Here is a 13,425-nt window from a genome sequence, read left to right as displayed (position 1 = left end):
AAGAGGAAAGCCAGTTATCTCAAAGGTACTTATTCTGAGTTATGTTTATACAGACATGCCTTACATAATGACATTACTAAGGAATAAAGTTTCCTTATAATTTTATTTTTTCCAATAACTGAATTATACAATCTTTAAATAACGAACCTTTTAAAACAATCACTGTTTTTGACGGAGAACTTATTCAAATATATTAGCTAGTTCCTGTTAGGCATATTATATGTTGTCTTGAAAAGAAGATAGTGAACATAGTTTAACCAGCACATAATGAGTCAAGGTCATTATTATTGACGTCATGATTTATGTGAAGCTACCTTATTGGTTTTAGAGGTGCACTCATATTAGTTCACACTTTGACTTTCCCCAAACTGCTGTACATTTCTGTTTCCCTTATTTAAAAAAAAATCCCTTTTTGTTTTTTTATACATATAGTAAAACACAAAAGTCTATAAAAATTTTTAAAAGATGGCATACTCCAACCCAACCCCCACCCCTATACTCTATTTACCTTCACTATGTTAGGCAGTCTAATCAATATTTGTATTTTAAATTTATAATATTTACAAAATCTCATTTGCATTATATCAATTTGTTGCAGTTTTCCAGGAATTTCAAAATATTTCTGGGCAAGACATAGTAGATGCTATTAATGAATGTTATGATGGATATTTCCAAGAGCTGCTGGTTGCAATTGGTAAGTAACAATGTATTTGGTGTACAGCAGACTTTTATTCCACAATAAATGCTGACTGGCTGACTGAATTAAAGATCTTTAAGTAAGCTTTTGCTTGAGTCACTTTCCCCTGAGTTTAATTATTTAGAGGGGTATTACCTCTACAGAGGAAAAGTACATCAGCTACTGACATAAGGCACTAAACTGGCAACCTGATAACTTCAAAGAGATGATACCCTTCCCTAATAGCTGGTTCAACTTTCATACTGGGAAACACTGAATTCTCAGATGCTCTCTTTCACAGGTGATTGGGATCTCATGCCTTTAAATTTTGTTTTATATATACTGACTCCCATTCCCTTGATAAAGAGCAGATGAATGCTAGCAACATGGCTTCTTTTTCTCCATGTCTAAGTTTGTTTTAGGGGTAGGTCTTACCATAAACAAGATTTACCAAGGTGTTACTTAGTAGTGATTTCTACAGGCTATTGTGAGAGAGGCACACACCTCCTGCTCCTTCCTAGGTAAGGAAAGCTATCTTTCCATAAAGGGGAAAACAGTGGTAGCCCTCTATAAAAACGACTATGCCGCTACCCGTGCTTTACCTTGTCCTGTGCTGTGACATGACAGCGCAAATTTCAGAGACTACAAATGAAGGGTCATTGTGAAATATCCTCATAAGGAGAAACACATCAAATAATCACTTAGATATTTGTTGAGTAAATAAATATTGTGATTTTTCCCTTCCTATAATAGCACAGACATATTATGGGCATAGGAGCTGAGAGATAATATTTCAATAGATTGTCTCATAAAGGAGTTTTAAAGCTAGAGTTCCATAAAAAAGGGTTTGGTTGGTTCTATGAAATCCCTAAAATACTATACAAGATTTGAATATTTGTGTATTTTTCTGAGAATAATGTACATATATTTTGATGTATTCTCAATATGCTTTCATAATCATATATCACATAAAAATCCCTCATTTTACAACCAAGGCCTAAGGAGTTTCAGTGAGTGCTCCAAAGTCTATCAACTAATTAGCAGCAAAATTATGACTAGAATCTATGTCGTCTGAATCTCAAAATAGCTCTCTTTCGACTATTGAAAACTGTCACGAAGCAGTGGGTCTGAAAGAGGAAATAGTGGACATGAGAAATACTAGAAAACATATTAACTGATTCATTCATTCTTTCATTTAATAAACATCTATTGAATATCTACTCTTCTGGTCATTGATTTAGGCAGTGCAGATAAAACAGTGTGTCAACGCAAATAACCCATAATCAATCTATAAATCAAAACTGGGTTCCAATTTGAGGATTATAGCCCAGGAGAACATTTCCGCCAAGGAAGGAAGCTCTCCAAAGAAGTGGGGTGTACAGAGTGGTTATATACCATCTTAGAACAAAGAGCATACATCACATATGGCAGGAACATCTCTTTTACTACTATCATAAGATGCTTTGCCAGCACAGCAGGTCAGTGGTCAAAAGGTGAGCACAGCAAGTTGGTGGTAAGCAGGTCAGTGGTCATGAGATGGGTTAGAGCAGGTCAGTAATTAATCCTGTTTCTGGGAAGAAATGCTTATCCTTAAAAAATGTTGACATGGCAACCTCCTTATCATTCTTAGCTTTGGGACATTGTCAATGTTTAAAGCAGATGTACAGTGCATGCTCAACAGGCCACGTCAGGCCTTTCTGCAAAAACAAGATCACGCTGAATTAGTTTTAAACTAAATGGCTTCCTCATAGACCCCAATATGTCCTATTGCATTTCATTTATTCGTCAAGTGAAACAATAGCTACAAAAGCAACAACGAAAGTCCCTGTCCTTCAGGCACTTACCTTCTAGCAGTGACACAAGAGTGCTTATGAGGTCACAGTATTATAGACAAAAGTGAAAGAGGAAGGCAGGGCCTCACAATCTAAAAAAATCATTTGAACTACAAAGAAAACATTGTTATGATGATTTTATTTTGCCTAGACGCTATAGCCTCGCATACATTTCATTTACTAAATAATTTGCTGATTCAAATAGACATTATCCGTCAAGGACAACTGTTGACCAGGCTCTAGGCTGTTCTAATGCATAGTGGTTTTAATTTGCTGACTTCCAACAGTGGTCCATACAGTTTTTCCTTAAGAGACCTCATATCTACTCACAAGTCTTGTTACAAAAGACTAAAAATAACATTTGGGAAGATGAACTATTTGCATGGGGACTATGTCACATTGAATCCCACAGTAATAAAAATCTATAATAGTGGTGATAACCTGCATCTCTTTGAAGCCTTATTTATTTGATTTTCAGATACAAATGGGACAATTTTTTCACTAGGTTATGTGAAGGAACTAAGAGAGTTCCACGAGGTAGAGTTAGACCAAGTGAAAATCTGAAATGATCATTATAATATTGCTGCTTTATATTTTTCTATCGGTTATGGTTTTACCACTATTCTGTGTTGAAATTTTAATACAATGTACAGTGAGGGATCCCACCTATAACTCGCAAATAATCACTCTTCTAGGATTGTAACAGGAAAATAAAACAAGAGTTCTCCTTCTCAAATTCTGACGAAAATATCTATTGTCACTCTCAAAACTTATTCTTTTCTCTCTGATTTTTCCTAGTTCTCTGTGTTCGAGACAAACCAGCTTATTTTGCTTATAGACTATATAGTTCAATCCATGTAAGTATGACCCACATATTTTTAAAATTTCTCCAGGAATCATGTCTACTTTCTCAAAAGACTAGTTTTACTTCCATTACTTAAGTATTGATTCCTATTTTTGAACTTGTATGGAAATATATTCATTTCAAAGAAAATATGCTCAAGTGAAAAAATGTGTTATACACCAAAAATGAGACCCATGAAATAAAAATAATACTCTGCTTTCTGTATCAAATTGAGGTACCTAAGAAGTATGATTCCTCAGGGTCTATCTCCCCAGTGTTCTTATAGTCTTTTAGCATCTGAAGAAACTGGCAAATCCAAATGCTTTTGTATCTCACTAAAGGCCCCCAACGCACACTTATGCAAGTACGAAACATATGGCATCTAGCAGGAAATGTCAAAACATTACAAACACTCAGCAAGAAATTGCTACATTCCTGAAATTTAAAACACAAAAGAATGTCAGTGGTTATTTTTAGACATAAAGTGTTATTTAAAAAAAAATACTTTAAAAAGAGATAGCTAGACAATAATAAATTCTAAAGCTATTTTTGTAATTAAATGAGACTGTTTTAATAGTTTAGTGTGAGACTCAATCATATTCCTTTGGTGCATTCATTTTTGAAGGAAAAAACACTTAAACGCGTAACACAATGCATACCTTATCCATAATGTGCATGGAATGTATTTAGAAAAAGTCTCATGCAAATCGCTATACATATGTCATAGCCTTGAAAACTCAGTGAAAATTATTAAAAATGATACTGTAGTGCAGTAATTTTGATAGAGTGCTTTATCCTCAAAGTAAATTTTACAGACCAACTTTTTAAAAGTAGCCAGCATGCTGGCATAATGTGCTAATCACCAAGAATATTTCTATCATATATCCTATGTCAAGTATTTTTTATTTGTATACAAGAACCTATGTATCCTCAGAACACAGGAGAACGACCAATGCTCACAGTCCTCTGGTTCGTTTTTATTATACTTCCAAGCAGAAAAATTTGAGTTGACTAAAAATTTATTTAAAATACTGTCGGGGCCATGCTATTGGATGATTTCAACATTTTCTTTTCCAACAACAGAATAAACCTTGACTTGTGAATGACTATGAAAAAATAATCACAATTACTCTGATTCCAACTATGCCCAAATTGAGGGCTACTTATTCTAATAGTAAAAATTGTGTTCCTGCTGTGTGTGTTACAGTGCAAAAAGGAAGGTATGTGTACTCACAAATGGTTAGGAAGCAAACAGAAGGATTGTGTATTCAAGTAATCAAATTTTCAATATATGAGGACCTTAAATGTAAAATTTTGATCAAAAGCTGTTTTCACCATTCCTAAGCCAAAGAAAATCTCTGGGTTTTTTCCCAGTGCGTTCTACTTAATGATATGCAACTTAAATATGGAAACTTGGTTAGATCATTCATTTCATTCACCTCAAATTATGAAAAGTTTGTTAGATCTACACCCAAAACATTCAGACATCAAAGATTAGTTTATGCTTACTGGCCACTGGATGTCACCATTACTCCATTTGAAAAGACAATTTGAAACTGATTTGTAAAGCAGTATTCTTTCTGGAGTCAGTACACTGAAACTGATTTTTGTAGTTTTCAGCACTTGAGTTTAAATCAGAAAATATTTCACATATCTGTAATTCTTATTTTTACAATTTTCAATAATAAACAGACCATAAAATAAAAATGTAATTGCTGTCTTACTCAGATATATCAATGTTCATCTAACAGAGTTCAGAATCCCCCCGACTACCCACTTATGGAGAGTTTTTACCTAGAAAGACCACATGATCAGATTTGCATTTTATAACGCAGTGTGAAGGAGACAGTCTTAAGGTTGACAAGGCTGTTGCAGAATCAAGGTGGGCCAGCATCCAGGCCGTGACATTGGAAATAGAGAATACAGGGCATTTAAGAAGTAAACTAGATAGAATACTTCATTATACATACACAGTAAGAGAGAGGAGAATGTAACAGAGATGCCTCTCAGAATCTGCCTTGGGCACTCCCCAGATGGTGACACAGTGTTTGAGGAATACAGGAGGCAGAGCAAATTTACTACAGTAAAGGGGATGAGTCTATTTTAGACAGACTTCATACTATGTTTTTCTCCTTTTTTCCCCCTTTGTGTGTATCTTTTAGGATTTTGGTTTCCATAATAAAACTGTAATCAGGATTCTAATTGCCAGAAGTGAAATAGACCTGATGACCATAAGGAAAAGATACAAAGAGAGATACGGAAAATCCCTATTTCATGATATCAAAGTGAGTCTCCTATACGTGATTTATTTTGACCCATATTTTGTCCTTTTTGAAAATGAGATAAAGCTTTACTTTAAATGACTTCATGTTAGAATCTAAAACGTTAGCTATTCTGCCAGGGACAATCTACTTTAGTGCCTGAGGCAGCCTGTAGAGCATCAACAGGTGCTACACGGAGGACGTCCCCTCACCTCAGTGACAGATTTATCGCTCTTTGATGTGCTTTAAGCAAAAATCCTTGAAGTAGTCATGTAAAATATCCATCCTCTAATTGTGTAATTGTACTTTATGAGCTAAATTCTGAAGTATGATCAGCGTTAGGAAAACTACATTTTGCAACCAGACCATACTAATTGTGAAGAGGCTGCTTAGCTCAGTTCAGCTCTCCTTTCATAGTGTCATAGAAGGCAGGGCAGCCAGTCAAATCCCATAAACTGGTAAATTGGAGGAACTTAACATTGATAGCTGTATGAAATTCTACATATCCCTATCCCTTTAGCTCTTGAAGGGCAAAGAAACAATGATTCAGAAGCAAATGAGCCAATTTCTTCATTCTGCTATGTCTAAACTTTACCCTGGATTTTGATAAAATCTAGCTAAGAATTGTCAAAATTTATGAGACCATCTTTGTAATTTTTGGCACCCAATGGAAAATGAAAATGCTTGACCCTTCTTCATAAAATTATAAAGAATTTCAAGATGGCACCAGCAGAGCATTCAACCAAGCTCAGGACCCTGAGAATATGTCTTCACTTACATTTTGCATACAGCTAAGGGCTGTTACCTGTTCACGTTGTTTTCTATGAAAATTTTCAATTCCATAAAATAACTTTTTAGTTTATCGAAAGAGCGATCCAGAAGCAACTCAAGAACCCAAAGACCAAGAGACCACAAATACCAGAAGACCTTGTAGACCCTTGGGTAGCTGAAGTGGTTTCCAAGAGGAAGAGCAGACGGAGCAGTTAAGAGAAATCTTGTCTTTGATAAAACTCTCCTTGTGTCCACCCTCAAAACTCTAAACTTCCAGTGATGATAAATATTTCTCATTGAGAAATGCACGTCGTAACTCATTTTCCAAATGAATAAGCTAGTTCTAATACATGTACTGCAATTAATCACAGCCACCTCAAAGTCTACTAAGATTTGCATATAATTAATTCACTACATGCATTGAAAGTGGTGAGTTATAATTACATGACTTTGTGTAAGAAAATAGTAATATGTAGTTGATTTTTAACAAAGATAGGTTTTTTTGGTTTTTGTGAGGAAGGTCGGCCCTGAGCTAACGTGTTGCCAATCTTGCTCTTTTTTTTTCTCCCCAAAGCCCCAGTACATAGTCGTATATCCTAGCTGTAGATCCTTCTAGGTCTCCTATGTGGAATGCCGCCTCATCATGGCCCAATGAGTGGTGTGTAGGTCTGTGCCCAGGATCCAAACCGGCGAACCCCAGGCCACTGAAGCAGAGCGCGTGAACCCAACCACTCGGCCATGGTCCTACCTCCATGATAGGTTTTATAATTCCATTTATTTATTCCTATGATTGTTTTGAAAAACTCAGAAACTATAGAAGACCATAAAAAGAAGAAAAAAAATTGCCCTAGTTCTCCATGACTGATAACTAGTAATAAAATTTTGTTGTAGGTTCTTTCTGATTTTTAAAAAATATATACGGGGCCGGCCTGGTCGCGCAGCAGTTATGTTTGCACATTGTGCTTTGGCAGCCCCAGGTTCGCCAATTCGGATCCCAGGTGCAGACCTACACACCCCTTGTCAAACCATGCTGTGACAGATGTCCTACTTAGAAAGTAGAGGAAGACAGAATGGATGTTAGCTCAGGGCCAGTCTTCCTCAGCAAAAACAGGAGGATTCTCAGCAGACGTTAGTTCAGGGCTATTCTTCCTCAAAGAAAAAATAAAATAAAATAAAATAATAATATATATATATAAACATCGATATGTTCTACCACTTAAAGAAATGTTTTTATTGAATTATGGTGTCACCTTGCATAAGTTGTAAAGTACATAAACTACCCCACCTTATTATATATTGTGTTTTTACTTTTTCATCATTATACATAATATTATGGTATATATTTGAGCATAAACCTTTATGCTTACCAATAATTTATATTTCCTTAGGATATACTTCCTGAAGTAGAATTACTACATTAATGAGTATAAACATTTTAAAATCTTCTGAGGCATATTATCAATTTCCCCTTCAGACTCTACACTTATTTATAAGAATAATATTAGGACACCTCTTTCTAAAGAGGAGAGATTTACTTCTATTGCAAGTTATTCTTCTTATAAATACATTTTAGGGTACAATCCACTTTATTCTATTGACTATAATCATGGTATTATTTTTCAGTAACTTCCACTGGGAATAGTTCTCAGGACATATTAAATCTTTAGATGAAAATAGTAAATAATTTTGGACAAGTTATTGGCCCATGGGTCTTTCATACTATAGTTCAGAGGAATTATGATTCTTTTTTTGAAATACTATAACATTTTATTTCAAATACGTTATATTTTGTCTTTGCAGAATTTTGCTTCAGGGCATTATGAGAAAGCTCTGCTTGCCATCTGTGCTGGTGATGCCGAAGACTACTAAATCAAGAGAAGGATTTGGAGGACTGTGCACTCCTCTTTATAGACATGTCAACATATAGATTTTGTGTTAAATTTGTAGTGTTGGTAGCCTTATGACAAAACTATAGAATCATATTCTCTCTTCTATCTTTAAAATCATTCTAAGCCAAAGAAAAATCTATTGATAAAAGACTGGATTTGCACTTATTACTTAAATCAGCAATTAATAAAATTGTGTATGATGGAATAATAAAAAAAGATTGCACTGAAATATGTTTTATTTAAATGTAAATCAACAACTCCCCACAACAAGAGCTACTCAGGGCTGTCCTTAGCATGCTTTCGAGACCACGTAAAACACAGTGTGTAGTTATCCCACTTAGAAGAATGTTCAGGACTCTTGTTCAGTGCAATAAAACTAAAGGGACTATCTAAAGTCACCTTTAAAAGAAAATAAAGATAGAAAACAGCAAAATGAAGTCAGATATATGCTTGTCAGGCTTAGATGTGTGTAAAAATACGGGGGAGTGTGTGTGTGTGTTTTACAATCACTCTGATAAAAAAAAATTTATCTCACACAACCAGAGGTACTTACAACTAGAATATTCAACTATGTACTTGGTGCGGGGGGCTTTGGGGAGAAGAAGGAAAAGAAGATTGGCAACAGATATTAGCTCAGGTGCCAATCTTTAAAAAAAAACAAAAACAGTTTATCTCTAGCTAATTCTTTTTTTAACATTAGTGACTAACCAAGCACTTGCCCAAGCAATGTCAGAAAAGTCATTGCTCATTGTTTTTGTCTTAACATCAGGATCAAAGTCTTTTGGAAATTATTATGTGCTTTGTGCCATCATTAGAGCCTGGCCCTTTGTGTGTCTCAACATTCAGTAAATTAGGAGCAGCAAAAGGAAAATATTCACCGAGATCAGATTTGGAGAAGAATCTAGATTAATGCTAACATCCAGCCAAGAATAAAAGCAGAGCTAGGGATGGGCAAGTCAACAACAGAAGGTTCCCAACATAAGCAAGGGGAAAGACAAAAACCGAGGTCATAGGAAGCAGTAATTAAGTCAGGCAAGGGAAATGAGGACACATATGGAGTAAATCTAGATGCACTGGTGAAGTGGATAGAAGTGCTCTATTCCACTGTAACATTTTTCAAAAGCCCATAGCCCAGTCTCTGTCGATCTCTTTCTACCAGTCTCAGAAGAAACGAAAAATGTACTAAGAACCTGGTATTCTACAGAAGCAATGATACAGGACATTTAGAACACAATAATTGGGCACAACATGAAACATTTAAGAATAATTAGACTTCTGAAATCACTTTGAAAAAATTTCAACTTACTGCTATGGTGTGTGATGTTATATCATTTTAAATTGAGTTTGATTTCTATCTTTAAAAATCACCATTAACATTCTAGGGACTGGCCCCAGTGGCACAGTGGTTAAGTTAGTACGTTCCACTTCAGCGGCCTGGGGTTCCCCGGTTCAGATCCCAGGTGTGAACATGGCACCTCTTGGCATGCCATGCTGTGGTAGGCATCCCACATATAAAGTAGAGGAAGATGGGCACAGATGTTAGCTCAGGGCTAATCTTCCTCAAAAAAAATCGTTAACATTTTAATCAAAAGTAGCAATTGTTTGAGATATTTAGCATAGCTATTATTCCAGATAAAATTCTCAATAGAAGAAAATATTAGAATTCCTGTTGTGACTTTAGATATTTAAATAACATTTTTCTTCACTAAGACATCGTTTTATGATGAGTTCAATAAATTGTGAAAAGTATTCTTTAGCTAGGTAATACATTTTGTTTCTTTGGCATAACATGATGTCATCAAATCAAAAACAAATCCAGACTTAGATAATGAGAGATTTTATTCGAAAAAACTATTGCAGTAAGTGGTGAGGCCTATTGCACTAGGGAATGAGGGGCTAATGCAAAAAGGAGAAAGCTCTGACCATGAGATTTGCAGAGGTCTTAAATGTTAGCCAAAAAAGGATTTTTAATTAATAGAGATAAGTAAACAAGGCCAGAAAGAATCTGGTGTGGGAGGATGAGATGAATGTGTGGTCTGATTGTACAGTTGATCTGGGAATGTCTTTGGTTGACATAGCCAGTCACAGTCCATCCAAGATTAAACAGCTGATCTGAGATGGTTAATCTAGGAGTGCTTCCAGTCTCTTTTCAGGAGGAGCCTAAGGGTAGGTTAAAGTTCAGGGATTTGGGGGGAGGGGAGAAGCCTGACTCAAGTTTAGTCAAGTCAAGTTAACAGGTATTTCATCCAGATTAGTCAGCAAGGGAAAACAGCTACTTAGCTGATGGTTAGTTCAGCTAATTATTTATAAGACGAAGAATGGGAATTTGGAGAGTGTGTTGAGGATTGTCATAGGTAAACAAGCGCAACATCTAGGAGTCTTATCTAAGTCATGAGAAAGAATGGTTCTATGCAGTAAGCCATTTCCTGGAACACAAAAGGGTGGGAAAATTTCTTGATCATCTCTGTTTTCTAAGAGCATAGTATTTGAGTAAAGTTTAACATTGTCAATATCTTCTTTTTTTCCAAAGTTTTGTCTTGAATGCCTCACTTAGCTGTTTAAACGCCAGCACAACATTGTCATCTTCATCATCACATAATTCACTTAGTGAAATCCTGTAAAAGATTGTGTTTAAATTATTCTCATTGTTATTTGAGCTTAATGGTGTTTAGCTAGTTATATGATTTTCAAATGTAGAAATGTTTACTATACCTGACAGACTGAATAACAAGAGCAAAATCTCTGATTAAATTAAAAGCATCTCCCATATTTAGCCTATAGAAAAAAAGACAAAGTAATATTTAAAGAAAGAAATTTGTTTGGGGGATGTTCTTAATCTACAGTAAAGGAAATAATAAATTATCACTGAATTGCTGGCCTTTCCAGAGACAAAATAAAACCATATATGGAAAGACTTGAGAGTACATTATTATTACCCAAGTTAAATATTTCACATATGTTAAAAACAGTACCCAATATGAGTGACGTCATTGTAAATGGCAAAGTTGGCAGCTCCAATAGCCCATCCCTCCATCAAAACATCCAAAAACTCAAGCAAAAACTGTAATAATCAACTTTGTCAGAACTCTGGAAAATAGTCAAAGGTTTAACTCTGAATCAAGAAAAAGTTTACAAAAAGTAGCAAAGCTTTGTGACATTTTTATTTGCTCTTTCCCCACCCTCCTCCCAGCTTAGTGGTGGTTTTGAAGACAGCAGCCTGTGTCCCCAGTGTGAGACCCTGGTCCCTGGTTCCAGAGGAAGCAGAGCTCCCCTTATTAACAAAGAATGTGTTTATCTATCTGTTTCAACCTGTCTGGGGACTGCCTAAAGTACCAAGGTGAGGTACTTGTCTTTATTTTTTCCAACTCAGAACGCAGGAGGGAAAGCGGTAAGGTAAATGAACCACCTGCAGCTGCCTAGGGCAAAAGATTACAGTTGAGGCAATATAATTGAGTAATGAAAACCTATGAGGAAAATCTGGGAGAGAGTATCCATGAATATGGGGGAATTTAGAAAGCCATGCACGTGCCTAGGGCAGTACACACACTCAGAAAAGACCTGAGAAGAGCCTAAGCTTTCACTTCTGTCTTGTCTGTGGAATTAGTGCAAGCAGGAAGTGAAGGGTAAGACAGAGTCATAAATGGCCTAAGTGGTGAAAGGAGTGTCCAGCACAGAGCCAGTCTACAAGGAATGGTAGAAATTCTTTTCTTTCTTCTTCTTTTCTCTCTCCTCCTTCTCTTCCTCCTACCCCTTCTACTTCTTCTTCTTCTCTTTCTCTCTCTCTCCATTTCTCTTGCTTCTTGTGTCCAAAGAAATGTCTGTCAAAACATTAGCTGAATACAAGCTTAAGAAACAGGGACTTTACAGACCACATGATGAAGAATACAGACCTTGTAAAAGTCACTAAACAAAACAACAGTTATAGTGGACAGATACAAACAAACAGAAACTCTGAGAAGGGAGAAAAATCCCAGAACTACCATATTATAATATTCAAAATATACACTTCTTGAAAAATTTACGTGGCATGAAAAGAAACAAGAAAGTATGCCCATTGACAGGTAAAATTACCGAAAGTTATCCCTGAGAAACCAAAAAGGTATAAGACATAAAAAACAATACCAAAATGGCAAAAGTAAGTCTTGCCTTATCAGTAATTATTTCAAATGTCAATGGATTAAATTCTCCACTCATAAGATAGAGATTGGCAGAATGGATAAAAAAGTAAACATGATCCAACTGTATGCCGTCTCTAAGAGACTCACTTTAGATCCAAAGACAGAAAAATGTTGAACGTGAAAGGGTGGAAAAGGATATTCCATGCAAATAGTAAGTAAAAGAGAGCTGGGGTGACTTATACTAATATCAGACAAAACAGCCTTTAAATAAAAAATTCTTACAGGAGACAAAAAGACATTATATATGGATAAATGGTTAGTTCATCTAGAAGATGTAAAAATTAAAAACATATAGACTACGACCAACAGAATCTCCAAATATAAGGCAAACATTGACAGAATGGAAGGGAGAAACTGACAATTCGTTGAAGACTTCAACACCCCACTTTCAATATTGGATGGAACATCAAAACAAAAAATCAATAAGGAAATAAAATAACTTAACACCATAAACCAACTAGACCTAATGGACATGTTTACAAGACTACATCTAATCATAGCATAATATATATTCTTCTCATGTGCATATCAAACATTCTCCATAAGAGACTATATATTAGGCTACAGAACAAGTTTCAATATGTTTAAAAATACTTAAGTCATACAAAACAACTTTTCACACCACAATGGAATGAAGCTAGAAAACAGAAAGAAAATTGGGAAATTGACAAATATATAAAAATTGAACAGCACACAAACAATGGATCCAAAAAGAAATCACGGGAAAATTAGAAAACAGTTAGAAACAAATGGCAGTAAAAGCACAACGTACCAAAACTTATGGGATACAGAGAAAGCCATGCTCAGAGGAAATTTATACCAGTTAAGGCCTACATTAAAAAAGATGAAAGAATTCAAATCAATAACTTAATTTTATACCTTAAGGAAATAGAGAAAGAAGTGATCTAAAACCTAACCTAGCAGAAGGAAGGAAATAAAAAAGAATAATGTGGTGATTAATAAAACAAAGAATA

General features: G+C 35.3%; 2 protein-coding genes across 8 annotated transcripts in view; one reads left to right on the top strand and one right to left on the bottom strand.

Moving 5' to 3' along the window:
* Positions 1 to 8,476, top strand: part of ANXA10 (annexin A10) — a 52,590-nt gene extending 44,114 nt beyond the window's left edge. The window contains exons 8-11 of the mRNA XM_008529081.2: positions 599 to 694; positions 3,307 to 3,365; positions 5,515 to 5,637; positions 8,185 to 8,476. Coding sequence (XP_008527303.2) covers positions 599 to 694; positions 3,307 to 3,365; positions 5,515 to 5,637; positions 8,185 to 8,253 — 347 coding nt within the window. The 3' untranslated portion in view covers positions 8,254 to 8,476. The remainder of the gene's footprint in view (positions 1 to 598; positions 695 to 3,306; positions 3,366 to 5,514; positions 5,638 to 8,184) is intronic.
* Positions 8,477 to 10,094: 1,618 nt separating this feature from the next.
* The window catches only part of LOC103556794 (probable ATP-dependent RNA helicase DDX60), a 108,460-nt gene continuing 105,129 nt past the window's right edge, over positions 10,095 to 13,425 (bottom strand). For all 7 annotated transcript variants that reach the window (XR_011536882.1, XR_011536883.1, XR_011536884.1 and 4 more), the window contains 2 exons: positions 10,986 to 11,048; positions 10,095 to 10,888 (listed from right to left, as the gene is read on the bottom strand). Coding sequence is in view for 4 of the 7 variants with exons in the window: in XM_070608187.1 (XP_070464288.1) it covers positions 10,780 to 10,888; positions 10,986 to 11,048 (172 nt within the window). In the remaining 3 variants the exon portion in view is untranslated. The remainder of the gene's footprint in view (positions 10,889 to 10,985; positions 11,049 to 13,425) is intronic.

The sequence above is a fragment of the Equus przewalskii genome, chromosome 2 (genome assembly GCF_037783145.1).
Source record: "Equus przewalskii isolate Varuska chromosome 2, EquPr2, whole genome shotgun sequence".
In the NCBI taxonomy this organism is placed as follows: Eukaryota; Metazoa; Chordata; class Mammalia; order Perissodactyla; family Equidae; genus Equus; species Equus przewalskii.
Note: the sequence above shows the minus strand (reverse complement) of the source record. Positions and strands in the feature narration are given on the sequence as shown.